This window comes from Neopelma chrysocephalum, unplaced genomic scaffold (assembly GCF_003984885.1).
Source record: "Neopelma chrysocephalum unplaced genomic scaffold, ASM398488v2 Primary Assembly neopelma1_128, whole genome shotgun sequence".
NCBI classification, from domain to species: Eukaryota; Metazoa; Chordata; class Aves; order Passeriformes; family Pipridae; genus Neopelma; species Neopelma chrysocephalum.
Genome location: NW_020897790.1, coordinates 1,202,360 through 1,228,437, shown reverse-complemented (window position 1 = coordinate 1,228,437; position 26,078 = coordinate 1,202,360). Strand labels below are relative to the sequence as shown.

At 51.4% G+C, this 26,078-nt stretch overlaps 1 protein-coding gene across 5 annotated transcripts in view; it reads left to right on the top strand.

Moving 5' to 3' along the window:
* The window catches only part of SHROOM3 (shroom family member 3), a 103,080-nt gene that overhangs the window by 65,091 nt on the left and 11,911 nt on the right, over nt 1–26,078 (top strand). For 4 of the 5 annotated variants that reach the window (XM_027698503.1, XM_027698502.1, XM_027698507.1 and 1 more), the window contains 3 exons: nt 13,320–13,448; nt 20,075–20,206; nt 21,934–25,150. In XM_027698503.1, the coding sequence (XP_027554304.1) occupies nt 13,320–13,448; nt 20,075–20,206; nt 21,934–25,150 (3,478 nt within the window). Of the gene's footprint in view, nt 1–61; nt 86–13,319; nt 13,449–20,074; nt 20,207–21,933; nt 25,151–26,078 lie in introns of those variants that run through there. The other variant, XM_027698505.1, reaches the window with a different exon arrangement.

Genomic DNA, 26,078 nt, shown 5'->3' with positions numbered 1-26,078 from the left:
CGGGGGCGGCCGGACGCGCCGCCGGGCTCCGGCGCCCTCGCCCGGCGCGGCTGCGAGCGCGGAGCCGCCGGCGCCCCGGGGCACGGTGAGTGCGGTCCTGCGGGGGTGCGGGGGCACCGGGCTGCGGGGGGTGCGCGGGGAGCGGGGTGCGCGGGACCCGGCGTGCGGGGGCTGCCCCCGGTGCGGGGCGGCCGCCCTCCCTCTGCCAGGGCCGGGCTAACAAAAGGTAGCGGCCCCGCAGCCCCGCCGGCACCGGCGGAGCTTCCCGGGCAAGGGCGTCCGCCCCCTCCCATTCCAGCTGCTGTTTTCTTGCTTAGTGTTTTCGGAGCCTCTGGATGCCGGGAAGGAACGGTCGGGGAGGGAAGGGGTATAGGATCAGACCCCGCGTGTGAAACTCGTTACTCGGGAGGGATTCTCCAGGTGGGATTTAAATCCTGTCGTGCTGTGATTGCACGGACACTTCTTGGACCGCGTCATCCGCTGCCCTGCTGGGTCCGGGCTGCAGCTGGGCGAGAGCTGCCGGGTTTGAGGGTCCCTTCACAGCACTTTCTCTAGAGGCAATTGCCGGGCATCAGAACAGCGGGAAGTTTCGTGGGTGCTCTCACCGTGTTGGATGCTTTAGTAAGCAGTGTAGTGTTCCTGGAGGGAGTTCTGCTGGCAAGCACCTTGCAACTGGATACTGGGACAGAAGCTGAGAAATTTTGTCACCTGGTTGGAATGACCCCCAGACTCCTTAAAATGGCTAAGAAAAGAATTGTGTTCAAATAGAACATTATCAGCCAGCATCTGTCTTTGTAAATTTGGGAGGAATGTGACTCAGACCTCATTTGCCTTCACTCCAACTTTCTCTTTTTATTCTGCCCAGGAGGTGCAGAGGTCCATTTTCCTCATTCCCTGCTATAATGCCTTTTAAAGACTGACCTCTGCACGTTCTTCTGTCTATACCCAGCCTTAAATTAGGGTGACATTATGTGACACCAGCAGCACCTGTTGAAGCACGTGCATTTTTCATCCCAAACCTCAGCCCTGTTTTGCCTTCTTCAGCCCGGACAGCAGTGGGGTGAAGCTCAGATCCCAGCATGTTTCCTCAGCCATGGAGGTCTGACTTGGGTCCCAGATGATGCTTGTCAAGATTTTCCTTGACTCCAGCACAATGTTAGGGAAAAATCAGTGCCCTAAAAGTCCTTTGACTAAGAGAGGTGAAGTCCAGGCCAGCCCTACAACTGGGAGAGAGAGGGGTGCTCTACAGGTCCATAATATGGGGATTTAGAGGATTGAGAGCTTGTTGGCCCATAGTGAACGGTGCTTGGCACCTGTGGTTCTTAAATCGAAGAGGGAAGTTCAGTTCGACTGAAATAAGGATTACTGTAATTTTTTATGGGAAAGTTCAGGCTGTCATTTAATAATCCCAGAGGCTTTTCTTTCAGAGGTCAGCAGGCCAGAAGTTTAACTATAAAACATTGCTCAGAAGGCAACAACTGCATACAGGGTCAGCTCCAGCCTCCTTGGCATTGCTCCTTGGAGAGGGCTGCTGCCACGGCATGTGGGAGTCCTGCCTCTGGAAGATGGGCAAGCTGTGGTTCTGCAGCAGCCAGGAGCCTCCACAAATGTCCCTGTGTTCAGTAGACCTGAACAGACCACAGGGGTTGTTATGAGAAGAAAAGCAGGGTGATGTAGAGCCCTTCTCGCTCTGGAGAGTGGCCTTGCTCTTGGCAGCAATGGGAGAAGCAGGATGTGTCAGTGAGCAGATGGACTCGAGAGGGGTGCTGAGGGAACAGCAGTGATGGAGAAAATGACCTTCCTGCATTTGTTTAGTTAGGGTGGACCCTGTTTAATGGTCAGCCCTCTGGGTGAGCAATCATCCTTCCCTTGGTGTTTGCAGAGCAGCTGGCACAGTGGGGCCTGGTCCATCCCTGGGCTTCCTCCCCTCAACGGCGGTGTAAGTAAATAAATAAGCAGGATATGACATCAAACAGGGTATAATGCCCTGTGGGATTCCCACTTGGCTAACATTTGTTCAGACAGAGGGTTCTTATGGCTGGCACTGGGTGTGTGGTAACCACAGCTCGGTGTCTGGCCTTTGGACATCCAGGTGAAGCAGTACCTCTGCTTCTGGAGCAGCATTATGGGTGTAAGCTGATGATTTAGGGGGCTGTTCCCAAGTTTAACTGGAATGAAGAGCTTGGCTAACTGTGATGTGCTGCTTGCTTGCCTGTGTTCAGATGAGAACCACTTCTCTAATCCTTTACATTCTAGTTGCACCGAGACCTGAATTAGTAGCAGTGTCCTTTGGGTTTAAAGAACCATGAGGAATTCCAGTCATCAGTTGTTCGTGATGGAGAGGGACTGGGTGAGCTTTTGATGTAGCAGTAACTGCTGTATTGGCTCAGTTCTAGTGGTCAGGATCAGAAGGGTAAATTTGTGCCTTTGAAAGAGGAATCTGATGGAAATGAAACCAGCCCACTTCACCCTGATTAGATTTCATCGTGCTGTGCCTTCAAAATGCCTTCAGCATCCTGGCAACAAGGGCAGAGATTTGAGAAACATCCAAAAGTTAAAAGGACACAGTTCTGATGGATTATCAGTGTGTCTGTTATTTAAAAAAAAAAAAACCCTCATCTTTACTATTCTTTCAGCAACTTAAAACGGTGTTGAAGAAAAATATTCAGGGAGACAATAAAAATAGCCAGGCCAAGTGCTCTCCAGCAGGGACCTGATCCCATCTCGTGTGCTACAGAGGGCACAGATTCCTTTGCAGTTACAAGCAGGCTCCGGGCTGGAGACAGACTCCATTTCAGCCTAAATTAAGCAAAGTGCGTGATGATAACTGGTGGCCAGGGCAGTTACAGTGGGGACGGGGCCCCTGTGTGAGATGGCTGCATCCTCTTTGTGCTATGGCAGCTTAAATTTCCCTGGATACATGGGAGCAAATATGTGCTGTAGTAAGGCATGGCTCTAAAAACACTGATGGAAAGATCCAGCCTGGAGTGTATCTGTCTCAATACTGTGTTTTCCCACCTAGGCAGAGAGAAGAAAACAGCATATACCACCCCCCAGGGGCAGGAATGATGCACAGGGAGAAGGAGAAGCTGGGATATGTGAAGTGGCTCTTGCAGCCAGGGAGTTTGCCTTGTGAAATCATCCTTTGATTTGTTTGTTTTCCTGTGCAGACATTGTTTGCCTGGGAGCCCCTTACCCCGTGCTAGTTTGAGTGCTTAATTCCCTGCAGCCCAGACTTCAGGATGGGTCTGCTCTGTGTTGGAAAGAGAGTGGTTGAGCCAGCAAAGCCTCTCTGGACCAGAGAGAGGTGTGTGTTGAGAGGTGGATTGAGAGAAAAAGATTTTTATGGGGCCCAGTGGCTTTGCTGTGAAGGATGCCAAACCTCCAGGCTGGAAACTGGGAGCTATCACTGTCCAGGCAAAAAGGGAGCTTAGTTTCTAAGTGGCTAATGAGTTTACTACCTTGTTTCTGTCAAGGGGTTTGCAGGGGTGATGCTGATTAATGTCATGTCCTTCCCCCTAGTCTATCTATCCCCTTCCTCTTCCATCTCACCACACTCAGTCTGACACCATTTATTAGGCCGCTTGTCCCTGATTTGTGTGGAATAAATATTGACACTGATGGCTGCTTAATAGGATTTGGGTTTGTTGTTCTCTCTGTGAAAGAGTTTGGCACTTGTGACTCAATTTGTGTTTGGGACTGGCTCCACCAAGGCTTCGTTTTGGGAGGGGTGCTTGTAATGATGATAACAGCTTGTCCTGTGTGCAGGGAAGAGGCTGAGACTGGGGGTATGTATTACTCCCCTTTTTTCCTTCTGGCATGCAGAGATTTCCAGGCTTTGGCTCCCAATCACTGCATGTCCATAGCAAAGATTCAGCTTCTTTTGAGAGGGTGCTGCTGCTCCAAGAGGAATTTTTGGTGTCTCTTGTTATTGTGTAACTGCTGTGGAAGAGCTCAGGTCAGACTGCCACTTGGCACTGCAGTAGGTGCTCATCTCCTCCCTGCTTTCTTCATGTGCTTGCTCCAAGGAAAAGCAGTTCATCCTGTTCCAGAGTGTTTGGGGTGGATTTTTGAGATGTGTCTGAAGTGAGGAAAGTCCCACTAAACACTGATAGGTATTTAGACTAAGTGAGGTTTTCTGGGATTCCCAAGAGCTGTGAAACGTTTTTCATTTACAGAGTAGCACCTTCATGTTACTGGAAACTGAGGAGGATCTGAGAGTTTTTCCCTGGAAGTCAAAGCGATATGCTAATCTGTAGTGGAATTTCTCTTAACTGTTCCTGGAAGTGCTTCACCTCCTTGGTACTCGAGGGCAGCATCACTGGGGAAGCCCCTGACCTCATCCAGGTGAGCTTCCCACAGTCTCTGCAGGTGCTAATCCAGCCCCGCAGCACTTGCAGAGAACATCCCAAGTCGCAGCTTCAGATCTTGCTTTGAGCCCAAGGAATGATTCGAGTCTGGAGTCAGGATCCTTGGTCCAAAACACAATAGGCAAGGTGATGGGAAGGAGTTTTCCTGCTGGCACTGAGCTGTAGGAGCAGGTGAGAGGGGCCAAGGGTTCCTCTCTCCTCTGTGTGTTGTCATGGCTGCAGTCCTCATCCCTGCCCTTGCCAGACTGGCAGATGCTAAAAATATTTCGAGTGACAAGCAGATACTTATTTATTTATTTATTAGCTTAGCAGCCAGCATTTCTGTACCTTGCCTGGGGCACTCTCATCAAGCTGGCCAAGTCCTCATCTCCCTACTCAATCTATCCTCATTTCTCATTTGAGCAAATCTCCTGCTGAAATCTCCAGGAAATAAATGGAATGCTGTGTTGAGTAAGGTATTCAGGAATGTGTCCAGGAAGAGGGTGATGAGTGGGATGGAGAAGCAGCTCATAAGGAGTAGCTCATATTCTGGGATTAGGCATTGCTACACCTGTAAAGGTGATTTAGGTCTGTGCACTCCACCCCTCAAGTTACTGCAATTAAAATCTGGGATACCAGGAAGCAGTGCAAAATAATCAGGAGAGACAACTCAGCTTCAGACTAGATTTTTCGGTGCTGAGTGTCCACTGTGCCTGTGACAAATGTGAGTATGGGGCTTTCTTCTGCCCCCTCTGAAGAGATGCTCGGGTTGTCATTCCTGAGACCAGTTTCTCAAAAAGCAGCTGAGCTGCTTTTACCAAGTTCCAGCACTTTGGTAACATCTATATTTCCATAGAAGAGCTGCTAGGGTAGAATTTCAGGGTGTGTTCCATAAAGTGCACCACATATGCAGGTGAGGAAAAGAGATCCAGCTGTGCTGGCGGAAGAGATTAATGCCCTCGCTTGCTCATCTGTGCCAGAAACCTCATCCATCTGCCCCTGGAACAGTTCCTGTAAGCACTCCCTTAATCTTTAGCTTTAAACCATTTAAATTGTTGGTCTGAACTGACCTAGTTAGGTTTGTGTGGGACACATTAGGAAGTGCTCACGCAAACCACTGCACCAGCAGATCCAGCCTGGTCCCAACTCCAAGCTGCTGCTGGAGAACGTTCCCACTGAGGGCTGGGCTTGCCTTTCAGGTCTCAGGTCTGCACCCCAGGGACAGGTCCCAGGTGGGACACGTCTTGCCTGACATTCAGACCCCTCCCTAGGATGGCCCTTTTGTAGCTGGAAAACGTCACTGTTCTGAAGGGTGAGTGTAAAAAGAGTAATTCTGGGGAAGTATCTTCTGCTTATCCAATCTCTTGCTGTGAACATAACTATTCCTTCAGCTGCTGGGTTTGTAGTCTTTTCCCATGGAATCATTTTAATTCCCAAATCCTGAAAACTAGTCCTTATTTATAAGAGTATGACTTTTGCTTCCTCCTTGTGGCCGCTTTTCTCTGTAGGAGCTGCAGTTATACTTTTTGTTTCACTTACGCTTGTCATTTAGAGCCACCTTGTGCTTTGGTGTGTGTTACATAAGAAAGGTTAAATGTTGTCATTTATACAGAATTACTTTTGATCCCCATGATTCAGCATTGGGATACCCCAGAACCTGGCAAGACTAACGTTACTGATTGACCTTTGTGTGATGCTCTGATTCCCCAAGCTGATCCTACAGCATCTCCAAAGGTGTCTCTGAAAAACCTCAAGAGATGTTCAGTAATGGTCAAGAGCAAGTTTAGAGATAGTCCTGTTCGTGGTGGGGTAGAAAAGAATGAAAATGCCATTTCTCTGTATTTTTATTCCTGTTTTGACAGAACAAGTAGGCAGATCTGCTTTCTGAGGGGGTTTTCTGAGTACAAGGTGCAGGAAAGCATTTTCCTTGCAAGTAGAGTCAGGGTGCAGCGCGAGTCCCCCTCCACTCTTTTGTGGTGGGACCATTAGACAAATCAAGACAGTTGTGACCTCCTGAGAAGGTGAGCTCTCCCCTGAGCCCGCAGAGTGCTGCTCAAGTTGGTACTAATTTAGAGTTCTTTGTTTGCATTGAACCACCTCCCAAATTAGTACTTTACAGAATTAAGCCACAATCCTAGAAAGATTTCAGGCAAAGCTGCACGGGGCACACTTTGCCCCTGTGGGAACACCAGGCTCTCTGGGTGGCACTGGGGCACAACAGCTGTAATTGAGTATAACCATAAACTTCTATTACAGAAAGCCAGGAACTGACTAGGGATAAAAGCTAATTCCTCAGCCCTCCAGGTTCTTCCTTCCAGCTGGAATCCAGGTCTTTTTGGCAGGCAGCCGTGCGCTCCGGCTGGCAGCACAGGGAAGGGCTGTGGGCTCAGGGCTGTGTGCCCAGCTGAATTCACACAGGGCTGCCAGGGCCAACTGCTCATGCAAAGCAGAGAAGGCCCCAATTCAGAAAGCGTGGGTTTAGGGTGCCTTTAGAAGGGTGGCAGTCTCTAGGGTCGAGGTCTGTGTGCAGTGGAATGCCTATTGTCAGAGCTAAAGACCAAAGGGAACGCTACACATTGTGGACCCAAATGCAGCTGGCACGAACCAAAAATGTGCATGTGAGTGCCTTTCTAAGTACCCAGTAATCCTCCAGGGCAAAACGGGGATTAGGTCTCTCTCTCCCAGACAAAGAGGGAGTTCATTTTCTCAAAGATCCCTTGGCCAGTGAAGTGAGGAACCCAAATGAATGCCAGCAGTCCTTTCAGCTCCCTGCTTGCAAACAGGTACCGCGTCGGAGCAGCTGGTTTGTGTGGGGCTGTGCAAACACAGCGCGGCCACATTGGGGGATTGAGGTCAGGTCAGCTAAAACCCATCCAGTCTCACAGAAAAGGGATGCCAGAAAAATGCTGGACAAGTAGGACCAGACAACGTTGCACAGGGAAAACCCGGTTTCCTTTCTCCAGGCTTTTTCTGGGTGGACCTGAAGGTCAGCGCTCATTGAGGTTGTTTAAGTTGGAGTCACATGAGTGAAGAGCCCTCCAAGAAGGAAAGCTGTGGCTCTGGATTAATTCCAGGTGACTTCTCAACCTCTGTTGCTTTGCCCTGAAATTCTGCGTGCTCGGAATCACTGCTCAGGAGCTGTTAGACTGAAAGGGATGGCTGCCTGAATGGGAGATGTGTCCATTTAAAATTGGCCATCCTGTGACTTCTTTAATTTGCCTTCAAGCGACGGCCTGTGCAGTTAGGAAAGCACGAGCCACCTCTGCACTGTGCCTGGAAAACTTCTTCTTTTCCCTTTTGATGATTGGCTTATGGCACACAGATCAGCTCTAGTAATCCTGTTTTAACAGGTATCAGCAAGCTTGTGCCTGTGATGTGTACAGAAAATGTGTATTAAGTGGTCTTGTTTCTTAGAAGCAGCAGACAGCACCTCTCTGAATGGTTTTGGGTTGTGTGGGGCTTTTTTCCCTGAGCTTTACTGACCCATCTGAATCCCAGACATGGATATTGTTGTTTCTGCTTGAGACCTGGATCTTGCTGCAGAACTCTGGGAAGAATGCCTAATTTGGTCCCAAGATTCATGTGCCAAACGAGCCTTATTGAGATTTCAAACCCCGTCTTGCTCTGCTCAGGATGAAAAAATGCTTCCAGTGGTTATACAGGTGGAGCCTGTTGGCATTTTGAGGTAACCATGAAACAGTATTAAATTCCTTGTGTGCCTTAGTAGACTGTGAACTTGAACCTGGCTCTTTCCCATCTCCAGTAAGTGTGCTAAGTGGCAATCAAGAGATTTTACCAGGGACTGAGGGACTTTCTCTAGCAAAAGCTTTAGAGGTTATTAGTGCAGGAGGTTTCAGTTCAATTGATAAATATTTTTGTTATGAAAAAGTTGTTTTCTCTACGTGTTTCCAGCTGGTCCTGGCTCTTGGTGTGGCTCGGGGGTCCTGTGAGCACAGACTAACAAACCCGTGCAGGCACTGCTGCCACCAGGAGAGCACCTGGGCCTCTGTGCTCTGACACATGGGGCACTTCCAGTGCAGCTCAAGGAGATTCTGTGAGCGTGACAGAGATGTGGATTAGGGGCTATTTCTGGAGCAGCCACAGGAGGTAACAAAATAAGAAATACGTAAGCAATCCAGTCTTTTCCCTTGAGGCGGAGCAGGAGGATCTGCCCGGCAGGATGGCCACAGGCGAGCACAAGGTCGGTGCCCAGGATGAGCGTGGTTTCCCCCCCAACTCTGCATCCCTTCCCCAGGGGAGCCCTCTCCCTGACGGCATGGAGGAGGCAGGAGGGCTTGCTGTTTGCTAGGAGATGGGGGACTGCCGTGGATGCGGTGCTTTCATTCCCAAGGAGATGCAGTTCCAGCTCCTCAGCTGCAGAGAGCTTGCCTGTGGGATGAGGAGAGCCAGAGGTGAAGCTGCCCAGCTCTCCTCATGTCACTGGGCTGGGTGGGAATCTGGGGCTGCCCTGTGACATTGTGTAACGTGGGGTGCTGTGAGGATAAGCCAGCAGCTTTAACTGCTCGGGATCCCTCCTGGCTGGCAGAGCTGGGTTTGGCTTTGTTGCTGCTTCTCCGTGTTTTTGTGTCTGTGCTGTGCTGTTGGCTGTTTCTGTCATGGAGGAGGGTTGCCTCTTAGCATCTGATTTAAGACAAAGGGACAAAAATACCAGGAAATGCAGCTGTAGAAGTTGGAAGAGGAGTTCCTTGCTTTAATCTCGATTTCAGAAGAATCAGCCTGTGAGAAGCTATTTTTCTTTTAATTCTAACAGTGGTTATAAACACTCCTGTTGATCCCAAATGATTTAAAAATGACAATATGACCTCCATCCTCTCTTCTAGGAACAAAACTGGACTTAGAAGTAAAGAGACATTAAAAATTACTAAACCTATTAACATTTGGGGATTTTATCCTCTGGGACTTAGGTCTTCTATTACTGTGGCAACAAACCAAACTCAGTAGTCATGGCTCCAAGAGGTGGGACCATTGAAAAATACCTGGTTTAAAAAATTTTTAAAAACCCAATCAACCTTAATAATTTTAAAACATAGTTCCAAGTGCTGTTTATGGATAATCTCAGCCATATCTTAGATTCATACCTAGAACTACGGCCAGCTAAGCAAAAAAGCAGAGTACAGGATGGTAGTGCAGCCAAGTGTAAGGCTGCTGTGCTGGGAAAGAAATGCTATGAGCAGACAAAACTTCCCAAGTTGGGTTTTGTACAGCTCCCCTGTGCAAAATCTCTCTCCTCTTTGGGAATTGTAGCCAGGCAGCTGAGCTCACATGGCAGCATTTCCTCAGTGAGAGTGCAGCACTGATTTATGCTGCTTCCATTACTCAGGGAGCTGTTGTTACGAAATGTGGAGTTTAATTAATTAAGAATATGATCTCTGCAGACTCAGAGGTAATTTTGGAGGGATCTGCTGGGCAGAGGCACACACCCACACTTACTGCCCAGGCTGGATTTAGGAAACCAGTCTGTACTGGAATGTGAAAATTATAAATAAGGATAAGGAAGACTGAGGAAAGTGAGGAAGAAGAGCCAGGAGCCCAAAAGGTTAAGATAAGTGCTGTGAAACGTTCCAAGTATGCAGGTGATGGGAGGTCAGCGAGGGAGGCAGATAAAGCAGCCAGAGGAGGTCAGAGTCAGCTCTGGTCAGAGGCAAAGGATCTCCCAAAAACAGCGACTGAATTCCGCAGGGATTGTGGCAACTCGGGAAAGACACGAGACATCGATGGCAGCAACTGGCAAACTAGTCTTGTAGGGATTAATATAAAATAAGGCCACACATGCTCTCTTGAAGAGCTCTGAAGAAGGGGGTAAAAAATAGGGAAAGGTTTTGCAGATAGCTGCTGCAGCAAGGCCGTGCAAGGAGAGGGAGATGTGGGCTCAGGAGGTGCTGCCTCTCTTCTGGAGGGGGCACTGAAACTCCTGAGGGGCAGGCTGTCCTTAAAAAAAGGCTTAAATCTCTAGTACTGTGTTCTTTTGCATCAAGGAAAAAAAATCCTACCAGGTCATATTTTTAGATGAGGGAAAAGCTGAGCAGAGTTACTCATGAACATGTGTGGTATTAAATACCAAAGGCACCGTGGAACCGGCAAGTATAAATAACAATTCATAATTAAACATGAACTTTGCAGAAAAGGAAAGATTTCAGATGCAGCTGCCAGCCTCAGGTGGGAGGTAAAGGAGTTTTAAATAGACTGTGTGTGCTGGGTTTCCTGTCTCCCACTTGAGAACTTTAGAAACAGCACGATAACAAAAGGAACAACTGCAGGCCCCTCCTTGCCAGGGATACTTTTTAGCTGTGGAATTGTGAGGCCCTTTGCAACATCCCGAAATAAAACGCAGCCCAGGCCTTAAAGAGCATCCCATTGGGCTGGGTGCTGTCCCAGAGAGCCGTCTCAGGGCAGCTCCAGCATTTGGAGAAGGGTCACTCAAAGGAGAAGACGGTCAGTCGTGACTGCCAAGAGGAAAGGTAGGCCCTCAACCCCTTTGTACCAAGGTGGCTGTCTCCATGGTATGGTGGAAGAAGTGTCTTTATAGAGATGAACACACTCCTGGTTGTTAGACTGAGCTGCCTTAGTTAGAAATGGCATGGAAAACCTTCTGGGAAAAGCAGCCAGGTAAGGCAGAAAGCTGCAAGGGGAGGACAGGTGCTGGGTTTAGGGTCTCCTCGGATATTCTGCCTGCTCCTCCAGCTCTGCTCTCACCAGGGACACTCCTGTATGGGGACCATCCCCTCTGGCTGTGCTCCATCCCTGAGGTGTGTGTGCTTCCCGGGTGGAGGGGTCCTCATGTCTTGTGTTCCCCACAGGCCCTGATTAATGTCGTTATTTATAGCCTGGCTGATTAGTTTTCAATGTCTTACTGAGCCCGCCGTGCCACACAGAGCTCTGTAATTATAGTTTTTTAAGAGGCTCGAGAAAAACTCCGTCGGGTTTCCCTGTTCCCCCCGCGCAGCACCTCCAGAGCCCACGCCGGCACTAATTAACGGGTCTTTGTCTCCGGGAGGTAAACCCCAAAGTTATGTGTGCCGGCAAGCAGGGCTTGCTCCCTGGGAGGGGGAACACCCAAGCTGATTACCTTCCTTCCCTCTGCCAGTTGAGGGGCGGAGCTGTGTGCATCCATATGGGAACGCTTGGAAGTGACTTAGAAAGCTCTGTTCGCAGCAGAGTTTAGAGTGCATTGTCTCTTGCTTCCTTAATGTGTTTCAAAAGCTGTTTTTTCTTAAAGAAAAAAAAAGAGCCCAAGTGCTGAAAGATCACTAGGCTATGGTGCCCAGGGAGCTATTGGCACTCACAGATTTATATCAGTTTCTCAGGCTGCTGATTACTCTTTTTTTTTTGGCACGGGGCAGTTTCCCAGTCCTAAATATTGTTACTGGCTCCTCTGGAGACAGCTGGCCAGAGAGGAGGCATGAGCAGCTTTCCTCACTGAAGGAGTACAGCTGTGGTGTGGCCTGCGAGAGCCAAACTCTGCTCTTTAGGAAACAGGGAAGTTATGACAAGCACTCAGGAAAGTTAGGAAAGATCTGAGACCTCTCTTGTAACATGGCAAAGATCTCCTGTGGCAGTATCTGCTTTCAAACGGGTTGGAACAGCACTCTGAGAATTGTGTCAAAGAAATCACCTTGGCTCTGGAAATTGGTGATTTCTCATGGTAAACTCGGTGAGCAAAGAGAATTGGAGCAGTTGAGGGGTTTGGCATTGGCGCTTCCCAGGGCTGCAGTAGAGGAGGTTGTGCTCCCGGTGTACAGCGAGGCTGGAATGGGAGCAGGGAAGGGAATCTTTCTGGTTTGATGGGAGGCTTGACATCATCACAGAGGAGAGGGGTGGCACAGACAAAGCAGGATGGGATTTGGCACAGGGAAAGAAAAGGCAGCCAAGGCAGGATTTGGGGTGAAATCTGGATGAAGATAAGCAGGGCGAGCAGAAAAGGCCGTTCCAGACCAGTCGCTTTCCCTAATCTAGGTGAAAGTCCTGCTGCGCTTCCCTGGGATATCTCACCCGCTGTGTGAGGCTTAACATTCCTGCCTGGCACGTGGGGGCTCGGGGAGGGAGCGTGGGGGAGGACCCAGCCGGACACAAAGACGGCCGGTCTCTCACCGGAATGGCATCCAAGCCATCTCAGCTATCCAAAGCCCCAGATGCCGGCATGTGGGCTCAGCGCACAACAAGAGGCAATTCCAGCTTAGCCCGGGCCAGGCCTGCCGCGGGCAGGGACAGGCGCAGGGGGCCTTTCAGCCCCGCTTTTATTCGGCGCAGGGGGTTCCTTGGGCGAGCCGAAGTTTCCAATCTCTCCCGCGTTTCGGTGCTAAAGTGGGAATAGTGGAGCGTTGCGGGCTCTCCTGTGCCTGGGGGAAGGAAGGAGCTGAAGCGATGCTCGCACGGTGTTTGTGTGACGTCTGCACGCGTGTGCTGGAGCGGGGTAAATATGTGCTTCCTGACTTTGGGAAAATATCAGTGGGGGGGGATAGGTTTCTCTTTCTCCCTCCCACTGCATGGACCTTTCTCTTAGCTTCTCTCTTGTGTGTTCAGAGCATTCCCTGTGCTCTCATGAGGTGTGGAAAAGGCATATCCCACGGTGGAACCCCTGAACTCCAGCCCTGGGGATTTAAGGTCCCCAGATGCAGCTGTAGGATAATGAGTTTTGTGCCGTGGGTGCTGCAGCTGAACTCGCTCCTGTGTGGGGAGAAGCAGCACTGTGGGATTGTGCAAGAGACTCTCTCAGGTGCTGAGCACTGCCCAGGTTAGAGAAAAACAAGGATACACGTGGCTTTACACGAGGGATACATGTGGCTTTCTGTGACATGTTCTTTGCGCTTTTTCAAAAACTAGACTGATGCTCCTGCCTTGCCCCCTGGGTCTGTGTAATGCCATCTTTCCTAAAATCCTGATGAAACAGAGGATACAGGGGCTGAGGTTTTTGTGTGGTGGTGTTTACGTGGCCTTGGTTTCTTCTGACAGGGACACACATGCAGCAAAGGGATGCACCGACCTGTCTCCCAGCCCACTCGGTCCGGACTGTGTGAGCACTGACTTCCAGCCCAGCAAAGCCACGTGGTCTGGAGGAGTTAAGTTACGGCTGAAGAGCAGGTGAGAATGTTCTCTCTGTGTCCCTGCGTGCAGGGTGTGTTTCATGGCCTCTCTTCCTTGGGAGCAGCTGGCAAACTCCATGATGGAGCAGTGGGAATCCCCAGCGCCTGTGGTGGAGGAGGTCCAGGGCTGTTTCTTAACCTCACAGCAACCTTTTCCCAAGGTTTTCTTGCCCTCAGCACAGTGCCAGGGAAATGAATTCACCCTTTGGACCATCAGCATAGCTGGATGTCCATCTGCATAGGGCTGGGTGCAAAATAGTTTCTGCTTTGGCTGCCGATGTGCCTGAGGGGCACTCGCTGGGAAGGAGTCCTGGAAGAGGTGTCCTTTCTCCTCAGAAGCTCTTGTCAGTGCTGGTAAAGGTCAACAGAGATGCTGGACCAAAATATCTCCACAGAAGTGGCGTAAGCCCACTGTGATTCTCCAGCTTGAGGTGCCTGGCTTTCCAAAATCACCTGGCTTCTTCTGAGCCTGGGAGCTTCAGTGGGAGCTTGGCATTCATGGTTGCTGAATGTCTGTCTGCAGTTTTAAACAATTAAATGTCTTCAGAAATCCGTTTCCTGAATTGCTCTGGATTGGCTGGTGTTGTGGCAGAGCCTGATTCCCTTCCTTTGTCCGTGCAGTTTAGGACCAAATCCTACAGCATTTACTCAGGCAGAGCTTTTGCTAGCATCAGAAGGGCCTCTTACATCAGTCAGGTGTAATCTGCATGACCTCATAGATTTTTTGTCTCAGTCTTCTGAGGTTTGCACCATGAAGTCAAAGCAATGCCTTCTATTGGCAACACTGCATTTGGACCAGACCTTGACTTTTGAAGCTGCGCCCATTTCCTGGAGCTGGAGGAGATGTGTCCTGTGAGTGAGCAACTGAGAAGGGAATGTGACATGTGGAGTCACATTCTGATCTTAGCAGCAAGGACACACCTCTGAAGCAAACTCCCTGACCTTAGTGGAGATGCTTCATCTTCTGGCCACTGCAGTTACAAATGCTGGTCCTGCCCAGCCTCGGCTACAGCAGATTTTAGAGGCTGAATTCTCTTCTCAGGGTAGTTTTATCAAAGAGAGATTTATCTCTGACTGTGGAGTGGGACTCTGCAGTTCCCCAGGTATGTGACCCACGGCAAATATGGGAAAGGAGCTCCCAGACATCCACCACCTTCCTATAGCAATGAATCATTCAGAATATGCCCTCTGAAAATCCTTCTTGCCCATCAATTTAGTAGCAGATCTTCACAGAAGCTCCAAAGTTTAGCATTTCACTTGGATTAATTTGTCTTTGGGTGCAAAGCCAATGTTTTGCTTTACTTCTCCAGCAGTGTCAGAGGCTGTGTGTGCATGCACTCAGTTTAAGTCGGGCTGGAGCTTTGGTTACAAGCAGGAAGTTGCTTTAATGTATAAAAATTTCAGTGTGGGAGGGTATTTCAGACTCAGCAGCCTTTGCTTTGGCCACAGCACAGGGTGTGGTTCCCCCCAGGTTCGCTTTCTGCAGACTCGCTCTTACCCCCCCAAACACGTGTACACCCCCATACATCCACCTAGAGGACCTGCTGCTTCTTTCCCATTTATCATCCCTACAGGAGCACTTGGATGTGGAGCCTTGCCTGTGATTTGTAGCCCTGTGGCTCAGAGGAGAGCCCAGCTGCTGCCTGAAACGCTTGCCCCGAGAGTCCCCTTGGTTACCTGCCGTGCCTCATTGTCCACGTTCCCGTTGGATAATCGGGCTCTCAGGGCAGCGTTCCTGCTGCCAGCCACCCACTTCCTCCAAAGCACCGAAGGAGACGGGAAAACACATTCCTTCCATTGTTTCCAAGTCTCTCCTGTTGCAAGTTGCTGTGTGTTGGATATCGGGGTGTGAAAGAATCCAAGCTATGCTTGGGTTTCTGTCTTTTTAACTAATTTACTGACTGGACAAGAATGAGAAAAAATTATTTGAATTGAGCCCATTGGGCTGGTTCATCAGTCTGGCTAAATCAGTGCAGCTCTGCAGAGCCATGGGCAGGGAAAGCCGCTGCAGGCTCTGGCTGCTGGGATTTTCCACCCGTGCTCTGAGAGGTGATGTGAATCCCTGGAGAAGACAGGGAATAATAGGGTCTTTCTCAAAGACTGTAAGTCAAGTCAGCTGCTTCTTTTCCACATCTGTGCTTTCTTCCTGTTTTTCCAGCAAAGGAAACAGAGAAAAATCATAGCAAGAAGAGGAAAGTTGCAGAGAGTCTTCCAGTGCTTCCCAGCTCCTCACTGTAGCCTACACATGCTCTAAGTACCAGGCTGGAGACTCTGCTGGCTTCTGCATGTCTAAGCTGCAGTCCTGGGGGACTCTATCCTGGTGGCAAGCACTTTTTCAACATAGAGATCAGAAATACTCCTTATTTTGCAATTTAAATCCTACTTGTCATGTTACTTGGTAATACTGTCTTTAAAATAGAAAGCTGCCAGAAGATCCTGGTAGGACAAAGCCCTTGAATCCAGTAATCAGCCAGAGTGAAGTTTGTATACATCACCTCTGTTCCCGCTTAAGCCTGTGTCTGGTTAGTGTCAGGGAATGCCAGTGGGACCCTTTCCTTGTGTAGGGAAAAGTCCCCAGTCTAAATATTGCCTGTCAGCCCTGTGCTGGGGCAAAGGGAAGGTGAAGCGGCTCCGAGCCCTGTGCTCCGTTACCTTTGCTGGAAAATGGATAAATACCCCCTTCTTGGATAAGGCAGCCTGGGGGTTCCCAGAGAAACGTGATAACACAGAGGTGTGACATGCAGGACCAGTAATCATTAATTACAATGTTTGACTGTTCCTAAGTTCAAGGAAGGAGCACCCGTTGCTCACAGCTGCCATCACCTTGGAGCAATCCCAGCACTTCCATCCGCAGCCTGGGGTGGAAAGCACTTCTGTCAGGAAAAACCAGTAGAAAAAATCTGGCTGTAGATCCACATACATGGTTCTCATCTCTGCTTCCACACAGGGATTTTCTTTCCAGGGGCATGGTGGGGAGTTTTTCTCAAAGAGTTGGTGATGGTAATCGTAGGGAATCTGAGCAGAAACCTCTGATTCTCTGCTTCCTCATCAGAGAGAGACTTCAGGAAGCTCAGTACCTGTCTCCCAGTTCCCACATGGCACTCAGGGCCTGGGCTATTGCAACACAATTCTCCCTTTCCTTTATAGATGAGGAGACACTCTTGCCCAAGATCCATCATGTGAAATATCATTTCATACACTTCAGTTCTCTCTAAGGAGTCTTCCTTCTTTTTAGTCAAAATTGTGAAGGGACAGAGCTCACTCCAGACCTCTCCTGCCCCAGAATTTACCAGAAGGGCTCTGTGAGCCTAAAAAGAGAGATTTAGTGAAAGACACATCAAGCTGACGCCATTCTGGTCCGACTCCTTTCTAATTGGCCTTGTCTGTTCTGCTTATTTTTAGAGCCATGACTGAACCTTAATTAAGAGCGACATGGCTTTGAGTAGATTGTTGCCTCACTCTGTCGAAATCCTAATAGGCTTCCGAGTGCTTTAGTTTTCCTTCATCTCCTGCCCAACAGCCAGGCAGAGGGGCTGCAGCAGCACGTTTGGATGTCTGGAAAATGTCTCCCTGTTGTGCTCACGCTCCTTTAGATGTGTCCATCTTGGAGACAGGTCCACGCTGCTGAGAATTCAGATGGTTTCTGTGGATGCAGGTGTGCAGTCACCCTGGAAGAAGAGTACAGGTGAATTGCTGGGATCAGGTTGTACAAAGGTCCTGCTGCTCCATGCAGTGTGGCACAGCTTAGGACATCCTGCCTCTGCCATGTGGGTTTTGTCAGGTTAGAATTATCACTAGCTTGAAATGTTTCCTACTGTGAGGAGGACGAGGTGAGGATGGGCACTGCCCTCTTGGCTCATTCCCTTGTGACTCAGTGCCTGGGGTCGCAGTCAGGAGGCACAAGCTTTGCACTCACATCCTAACCTTTCTTCTTTCCTACAGGAAGAGGGTCTGTGCTGCAGGGGCCCCATCCCTTCCTACCTCCCCAGATGGTGGGCTAGGCCATGGTTATCCCTTCCAGGCCATGGCTGTCCCTTCCAGCTCCAGTAACCTCCCACACAGCCACCTGGGCACACGGCTTTGAGGGCACATCCACAGGGATTGCAGTTAGCTTTCTAAGGATGTAGGAAGGGGGCAAATGGCAATTTGAGGAAGCTGGGTTGTGTGCTTTTGTTAGAGATGGGCCTTTCACACCAGAGTATCTGTGCACTCCTGGAGGGTGCTGGGCTGGAGTACTTTTGGACTGCAGAGCGCTCGGGTTGTGTGCGTGCTCGGGAATCGGCGAGGAACAGTATGTGAAGAACAGCAGTCACACTGAATGCTCTGTTCTGGATGGTTTTGTTTGCAACCTTGGGAAAAAGATAACTCAGCCTTTCAGTTACACTGTGAAGAAAGCCTCTGATGCTGATTCATTTGTAGTGTTTGTGCCAAGGTATCCTTGTAAAGTTCCATTCCTGTTTTGCATACAAAATATAAAACCCAGGGATTACAGAGAAGAGCACGCTCAGCTCTTCCTAATAAGAGAAAGCTGCAGAGCTGTTACTGGGGAAGGGCCTCAGAGATGTGAGTGTGGTCCTTGCAGCCCAGACTGCATCCAGCCTGTGCCAGGCTGCCTCGAGGAGCCTCTAATGGGCCGGGCACATTTCCACCTGCAAACGCTGGGACCAGCAGGGAGCACCCAGATAACAGCAGCTGGGCAAGATTAAAGACTCTCCTTTTCCCTTTGGTTTTCCAGTGTACAGGGTGGATTTGGCAGTATCAGGTCTGCAATCAGTGTTAACAGCTGCCATTTAGGTGCCAGCATTGCATCACGGTCCACTGATTTCCCCAGGTATCTTCTCTCCCACGCATTTGTCGTGAGGCCAACCTGACCTGGATGCCCAGGTTATCTGATCACTGGAGGTGTCCATGAGGAACCTGGAGTCTCTTTTTCCAGCCTTGGCACTTACAATAGAGGGATCACTTCCTCTATTATCTGAAGTGGGGAATTTTTTGGTAATAAGATTGTCCAGACACCTTCGCAAGTACAGTACAGGTGCAGCCCTTGGGAATATATAAAAAATAAGGTGATGAGGTTGGTTTGTTGTTGTTGTTGTTATTACAGTTCTGTACTTTTAAATCCTACAACCTCCTGAGACAAAGGCAAGAATGTGGGTTATTCTTAATAAACAGTTTTGTCAACTTCCCATCTGACAGTTTCCAGCTTCCTTGCTTTCTGGGCAAGGAGCTTAACAGAAGAGGTCTGTCTTATACACACCTACACATGTAAATGTAAAGTGGTGCTGGGTTCAGCTTGCCCTCTGCAGACCTCTTTCCTTGAGACAATCTGCCACAACAGATGTTAAAAGGAAAAGCATGTCCCTTTTTCTTTCTTCTTCTAGCAGATGAGAGAATGACCAGCACTTCTGACATCTGCATGGAAAAATCACTGGAGAAATGGTTCTGCTTCTCACTCTCGTTTCCATCCGGGTGCCAGTGTTAACTGGTGTTAGGAAAGGACCTGACCCTAACAACCGTTTTTAGCTTTGTACACTTTCCTGTATCGTTTCTTTTCACAATCTTAGGCAGTAGGAGAGTCCTCTCTTGGTGTCTGGGTTACGTCTGCCAAGGGCATTTTAATCTCTTTCCTGACTTGTAAAGGACATGCTGTACTGTGAATTTTCAGTGAGACAGAACCTTAAAGGTGTGTTATATCCTCCTGTTGCATTTATTTAGTCAGCATTATCCTGCAGGCTGCCACATTTCAGTGGTACCCAGATCCAATGCTGCTCCTCCTTCTCACAGGAAGAGTGAGAAACTGCAGAGCAGAGGAGAGATCCCCCTTGGAAAGCAGCAGAGGATTGAGGACAAGCCCAAAGGCTGGGGCAAGGAAGCATCTGCGTGGCCTGTCCAAGGGACTCACTAATCCCCTGCTTTGACTTTCCATTGCACCACTCTGTGCTTTAAATAAGGCTGCTGGTGGGTTGTTTCTCCTCAGAGCTGACGGGGCCAGGCCTTGGCGCTGGTACCTGCAGCCACTGAGGGCCAGCCGTGCCTGGGGACACACCCTGGGGACAGCTGTCCAGCCGGGGTGGGATGCGAGGGACACGCACTGCTGGAGCTTGGCTGTCATGTCTCTCCTGAGTTTTTAGGAGAGATCAAAAGAGCCTTGTGCAGGCTCCCACCCCCTCGTGGCATATGATTCTTTCGATGGCTTTGCCAGTCCTTGCTTTAAAATGAAGGGAACCTTTGGAGAAATCCTCCTCCAGCATCCATAAGAACCGCATCAGCCACCCTGCATTGTGTGTAAACTGCTGTAAACTGATCCCTGGGAATGGGCCCCCAGGCTTGGCCCCGAGGGGTGAGGCTGTCTGGGAGGTAGAGGGGAAGACCCCCAGCATTCAGTGATAACCCACTTGCCTCTTGCCTTGGAAATCCAAGGGGGAATGTGTTGTGTGAATGTCAGAGACACATCCCGTGGTTGCTGCGGGATTTGCTTGGAATAGACAAGAAAGTAGCAGTGAAACACGAGTGAGCACGAGCAGTTTTAGATGTTGGTGTTGAATGTCGGTGCTACTTCACATTCCTCTTCCTTGGAGGAGCTGGCCTGTTGCTGATGTGCAAAATCCTTCTGCTTCCACCCAGGCGGAGTGAAACTCCAGGTCGACCTCACTCCTGGCATTCAACCAAACTTGCGGAGAACCAACCCGATCCCAGCATGATGCAAATATCTCAGGGTACGCTTGGCACCCCTTGGCATCAGTCCTACCACTCCAGGTAAGCACTACACAGCTGTGGAGTGAAGGAAAGGGAGACAGAAGATGTGGTGGGGAGATGCTGGCTGAGGCAGGTGGGCAGCAGTGCCCTGCAGGTCGGGGCTGTTTCTGGCACGTTCAGCACTGGGGCAACTGGAGGAGGGACAAGTTTAAATTCTGCCCTTGAAGGATTTTCCCTGGAAAGGCAGAAGGGTTTCAAACTCTCCTTATAGGCTGTGGGATTGAGACATCATTTCTTCTACAGGCAGGACTGAGCCTTGGCAGAGGGGAGGAAGGAGAAAACAGAGCATTGAAAAAAGCGAGGGGATGGTTGCAGGAGAAATGTGTATTGGTCTGTGGCCTCAGTACAACTCATGCTGGAGCAAACTCCTTTCCCACCGAGGGGCTTTGCTTCCCAGGCACAGCTCCTGGCAGAGCCTTGGGCAGCACAGCTCTGTCTCCTGGCTGCTTGAAGAGGAGCACGGGGAACATCTAGTGGCCAGCTGGCCAGGGCTGTGCTGGGCATTGCCAGGGACATGGTTACTTGAATCCAAAATAGAGTGGTGCATTTAAATGGATAAAGCAGCTTTAATCTGACATTTGCCATCTCTTCCTGCCTGTGTCTGTGTTCCTCTGTACCCCTCTGCAGAGCTGCTGTGACCAGGCTTCCTTCTGCCCTTCCTCATCCTCAGCAGCCTTCTCCACACCACCCATCCTTTGGCTGGGATATGATCTGGAGGAAGCTTCCAGCTCTGTGCCTTGCCCTGCCACAGCCTGTCCTTTCCTGCTGCTTCTCTGTGGCTCTGCCAGGACAGTGCATGTAGTTGCACAGGGAACTAGAGAAAGCTGTATCTGAGGAAGGGCAGCTGGGAACAGAGGGAAGAAGAGTGAAATCCTCAGGTTACACTCCCTGATCCTCACTGCATTTGCCTGAATCTGGGAGGGGAGATCAGCCAGGGCAAACTCCACAGAAATCTGTGGTGGCCCCTTGTGAGATATAAAAAAAGAACTGTGGCCAGCACAAGGAGCTCCCTCCCCACAAATAGAAAGATCTCTGAATATCCTTATTTTTGATCACACCTCTGGCAGCCACAAATCCTCTTTGGACATATGTGTATCTCAGAGGAGGTGCCAAGGTGTACCTGCACCTGCTGAGCTACATGAGTAGGCAGCTGTGCAGAATTCCTGGGCGTTCTCAGACTGCGTCTGTGGCTGCACCCCACTTTCCTCCAGGCACAAACACATGCATCTCTTCCCTGTCTTGTCAGTTTAGTTTTCTCGCAGCAAGCAAACTATCCTTGGGACAGCTGAATTTCCAGGAAGCCTGCCAGGGCGTAGCCCTCATCTCCATAAAAAGAAATGAAATGGGAAAAAAAGAAAGAGATTAGGTTCCCCCCAGAACGCCCCTCGTGCTCCTCTCCTCCTCCTCAGTGGCATCGGTGCTCATTCAGCTTTCCGAGGGCTTTGGATGGGTTTGCTGGGTGGGGTTGATCCTCCCTGGCTCCAGAGATGCACTGTCTTTCTGTCTGTATTTCCCTCCCACCCTTCTGTGGTAAATAAGAGCCATGTGTTGCAATGTCAAGCAGTTCCTCTTTGTGAACTGGGATGACTCCAAACAGGGGATGGAGTAAGGCCCAAATAAGGGTTTTCATCTCAAAACTAAACATCTTGCTTCTGAGCTCACTTATAAGTCGTTGTGCCTCTCCTCTGCTGTCAGTGGGTTTTCAGTCTTGTCTCGCTCTCCCCCAGCTCCTCCACCAGCGATCTCTCTGGCTACGAGCATGGCTATCTGAGGAGGAGTCCGGATCAGTACAGCTCCCGGGGCAGCATGGAGAGCTTGGACCACTCCTCCCCCGGCTACCACCCTTGTCACCTGTCCCCAGCCAAATCCACCAACAGCATCGACCAGCTCTCCCACCTGCACAGCAAGAGGGACTCTGCCTACAGCTCCTTCTCCACCAACTCCAGCATCCCCGAGTATCCCGCCGCTCCGTTCAGCAAGGAGCAGTGCTGCTCCCCGGACAGCGCGCAGTGCCGGGCCGGGCTGCAGGAGGGCCTGAGGCAGGCGGACATCAGGTACGTGCGGACGGTGTACGACGCCCAGCAGCGCGTCTCCGAGGAGTACGAGGTGAAGCCCTCCCTGCTCCCCAGTGGCGATGCCCGGGCCTCGCTGGACGGCCGTGGCCACACCAGGCTGCTCGGCTTGGGCCGGCACGGCACGGCTCCCTCCTGGGCACAGCCCGACAGCAAGAGCCAACCCCCCAGGGGACCCCCCTTGCCTCCCGCTCGCAGTGACAGCTACGCGGCCATCAGGCACCACGAGAGGCCCGGCTCGGGTGCAGGCCTGGACCTGAGCAAGCCTGGCAGGACCCAGCCTAAAGGGGCCTGGCCGCCGCTGATCAGCTCCCTGTCCCAGGGCCCGCTGCTGAAACCCCCCTTCGGAGATGGGCATCTGCACACTGTGGTGGAGAAGAGCCCGGAGAGCAGCCCCACCATGAAGCCCAAGCAGAGCTATTCCCAGGCAGCCCAGCCGGGGCAGCCCCTGCTGCCCACTGGTGTCTATGCCGTGCCCTCCCCAGAGCCGCACTATGCCCAGGTGCCCCAGCCTTCCGTGGGCAATCCCGGGACGCTTTACCCAGCTCTGGCCAAAGAAAGCGGGTACTCTCCATCCCTCCCAGTCTCTTATGACAAGGCCACAGCCAGCAGCACCCTGGGCTTTGATGAGAATGGAAACCAAAGCACTACAAACAGATCGACCGTCTTCTACCAGCCCCCTGCAGCTGAGAGAAAGCTGGAAGCCAAACTTCTCCAGCAGAAACCTCCCAGTGCAGCAGGCCCAGAGCTCTCCCTGGCCACGTCACGGAAGGAGGAGCTGTTACCCCTTTACAAGGCAGCACAAAGCCACCGTGAGACCCCAGGTACCACCCAGGCCTCCAAACCCATTTTCCAGGCTCCACAGCCCCAGCTGAGGGATGCTAGTGAGAGAAAATCCCATTACCAGCCCAAAGAGGACTGGACACCTGGATCCCAGGAGGACAAAAATGGCAACATGCAGTTAAACGAGAGAGAAGCTGCTGCTCACCACCAGTGGGGTCACAGCAAGGCCAAGCAGTACAGCTTCTCCTCCCTGCAGAACATCCCAGAGAGCTCCAGGAGGCAAAGCAGCTCCGAGTTAAGAGAGATGCAAGCAGGAGAGTGTTATTCCAACACCAAACTGTCCTTCCTGAACAGCAGCAGCAAAGAGGAGAAGGATCACAGGGGACAGGGCCACAGACAGTGGAGCGATGTGGACCCACAGGCCTTCACGAGGCAGGAGGAGGAGGATGTGAGCGTGACTCTGTTCCATGCTGCCGAGCCAAAGTGCAAAGAGCCTCCTTCTCCACAGCACCCAAAGACCTCAGATTTCGGGAGGAGCCGGCTCAGCTCCAGCAGCACCCAAAGCTTTCCCTATGGCAAACCAGAGACTGGCAAGCCCCGCTGCTCGGTGCTGGAGAAGGTCAGCAAGTTTGAGCAACGGGAGCAGAGCACCCCCCGGCCCCAGAGCGCTGGCATTCCCAGCTTCGGCCAGCACTACGGGCCGAGCAGGACGAGCCAGCCCTCTGGCACGAGGGGCTCCCTGCTCAGCCCAGAGGATGTGCGGAGCAAGCTGCCCACGGAGCTGGCCAGGGGCTCCAGCCCCTCCGTCAGGAACGGGAAGCTGGACGAGGCTGAGTGGCGCCCTGTAGAGCTGCAGATGGTGGCTTCGGTGAAGCAGGCGAGACCCACTGACTACTACGGCCTGTGTCCTGAGAATGAGGGGCAAGGAAGGGCGGCCCAGCTGCCGCGGAGTAAAAGCACGTTCCAGCTGGCAGGGGAGCCTGAGAAGGACATCCTCTGGAAGGACAACATCCAGGACGCCCACGGGTCGCAGCTGGACACGCCATTTAACAGGGCCTACAGGAACAGCATTAAGGACGCCCAGTCCAGGGTGCTGAGGGCCACCTCGTTCCGTCGCATCAGCCCCCCGTTCGGGAGCGCTCCCAAGAGGATGCCCCAGCGTCCTGCCTCGGCCCACGTGGGCATGAGGAGCACGGCATCATCTCCGCACACGCCCAAGGAGAGGCACAGCATCACGCCCACGGAAGACGGCCTCTCCGCCCTGGACTACGCCAGGACACAGCACGTGCTGCGCATCGGGGGCCGCAGGCGGCTGACAGCAGAGCAGAAGAAGCGCTCCTACTCGGAGCCGGAAAAGATGAACGAGGTGGGCATCTCGGATGGGGAGCCGTCGCCCTTCTCCTTCCAGAAGAAGAGCATCCATTTTGTCTTCCCGGAGAACACGGTGGCTGACCGGCGGAAGATCTTCGAGAGGGATGGCAAGGCTTCCTCCACAGCCAGCCTGTCCAAGCCCGAGCTCAAGCAGCTCCAGCAGAGCGCCCTCGCCGACTACATCGAGCGGAAAACAGGGAGACGGCCGTCCTCACAGGACGTGGGGCTGCTGAGGGAGCGTTCCCACAGCTCCTACCTGCAGGTGGGGGGCACAGACAGCCAGAGCCTTTCCTCTGCCTCCAGCATGAATTCCCTGCAGGACCAGAACCTTTACCGCCGGAGAGAGTCCCTAGAGCGGATATCCAGGACAGGACGGATGTCTTCTACCCTTCCTCCTGGGCTGGTGGACTACTTGGACACGAGTGGAGATGAGAAGGCAGGGCGCCAGGACAGCTTGGGCACAAGCCGGCCAAAAGCAGAGAGGTGCCGGGATTACAGAGCCAGGACAGAGCTCACCAAAGGCACCCAGACAGACCTGCTGGGTGTGCAGGGCCAGCCTCGCTACAGGAACCAGGAGCAGGTCTTTGAAACACCCTCCACCACCAGGAAATCGGGGAAATCAGTGTCTGTGGAAGACCTGCTCGATAGGTACGACAATCAGCCGGTCCCTGTGCACGTACGTTCCAGATCGTCTCCCACGGCAGAAAAGAAACACCAGGTATGTGGGAACGGGGTCGTGTGCACCCACAAGCAGGGCTCTTGCATCCAGGGAATGGGGGGGATGTCAGAGAACAGGCTGGTGTTCAGTCATGGCAATTACTCTGTTGATTAGAGCAAGGTTCAGTGCCTGCTGAGACAGACACAATTTCCTGCGCTTAAATTAAAAGCTTGCTGGTGGAGTTCAGCTTTCTCCCTGCTCGGGCTGTTTCAGGGATGGCAGGGATGCTGGGATTTCAGTGCATATGCTGGTAGTGTGCACATGTCCTTGCTGCTCTGGACATTCCACTCAGACATCCCTGTCCTTACCTGCCAGCAGCACTGGAGTAGCACTGAGCACCTTTCTGGTGGGGTGTCCCATTAAGGTGGCAATTCACTGTTGCTGCTGTCCTGCCTCAGCCCGTTTTCCTGGTGCAAAGCAGAGAGGATTAAAGTCTGCTTGGAATTACCCTGGCTCCCACTGTGCCTGACAGTGCTGGGAAGTGCTGGGCAGAGGCACTGCCAAATAACCATTGTGTTTTGCCTCCAGCCCTGGAGGGAAACATCACAGAGAAAACTCAGCAGAGACCCTGGCTGCTCCATGTCCCCTGCTTGGTGGTTGGGAACATTGCACTGATGTCACAAATGGGGAATTTGACTGACTCTGAGGATGGTAAACAGTAGAACCAGGCTAAATTCTTAAAGAACAACTGCCCAGACCAGCTCTTGAGCTGAAATCTGTTCAGGCCTATTTAGGGAGCTGCAACTGCTTGAGCCACACAGATTTGCAGCAGTGGTGGGTCTGCTGCCCCATCCCTGTTTCCACGCCAAGCTCCATTTATCACAAACAGGGATGCAAACTACCAAAATGTGTGGACAGGCTCCTCGCTCCAAATAGGCTGAGTGTTTGGAGAGGCTTACATACTTACAGGGCAGCTGAGATCCAGGAC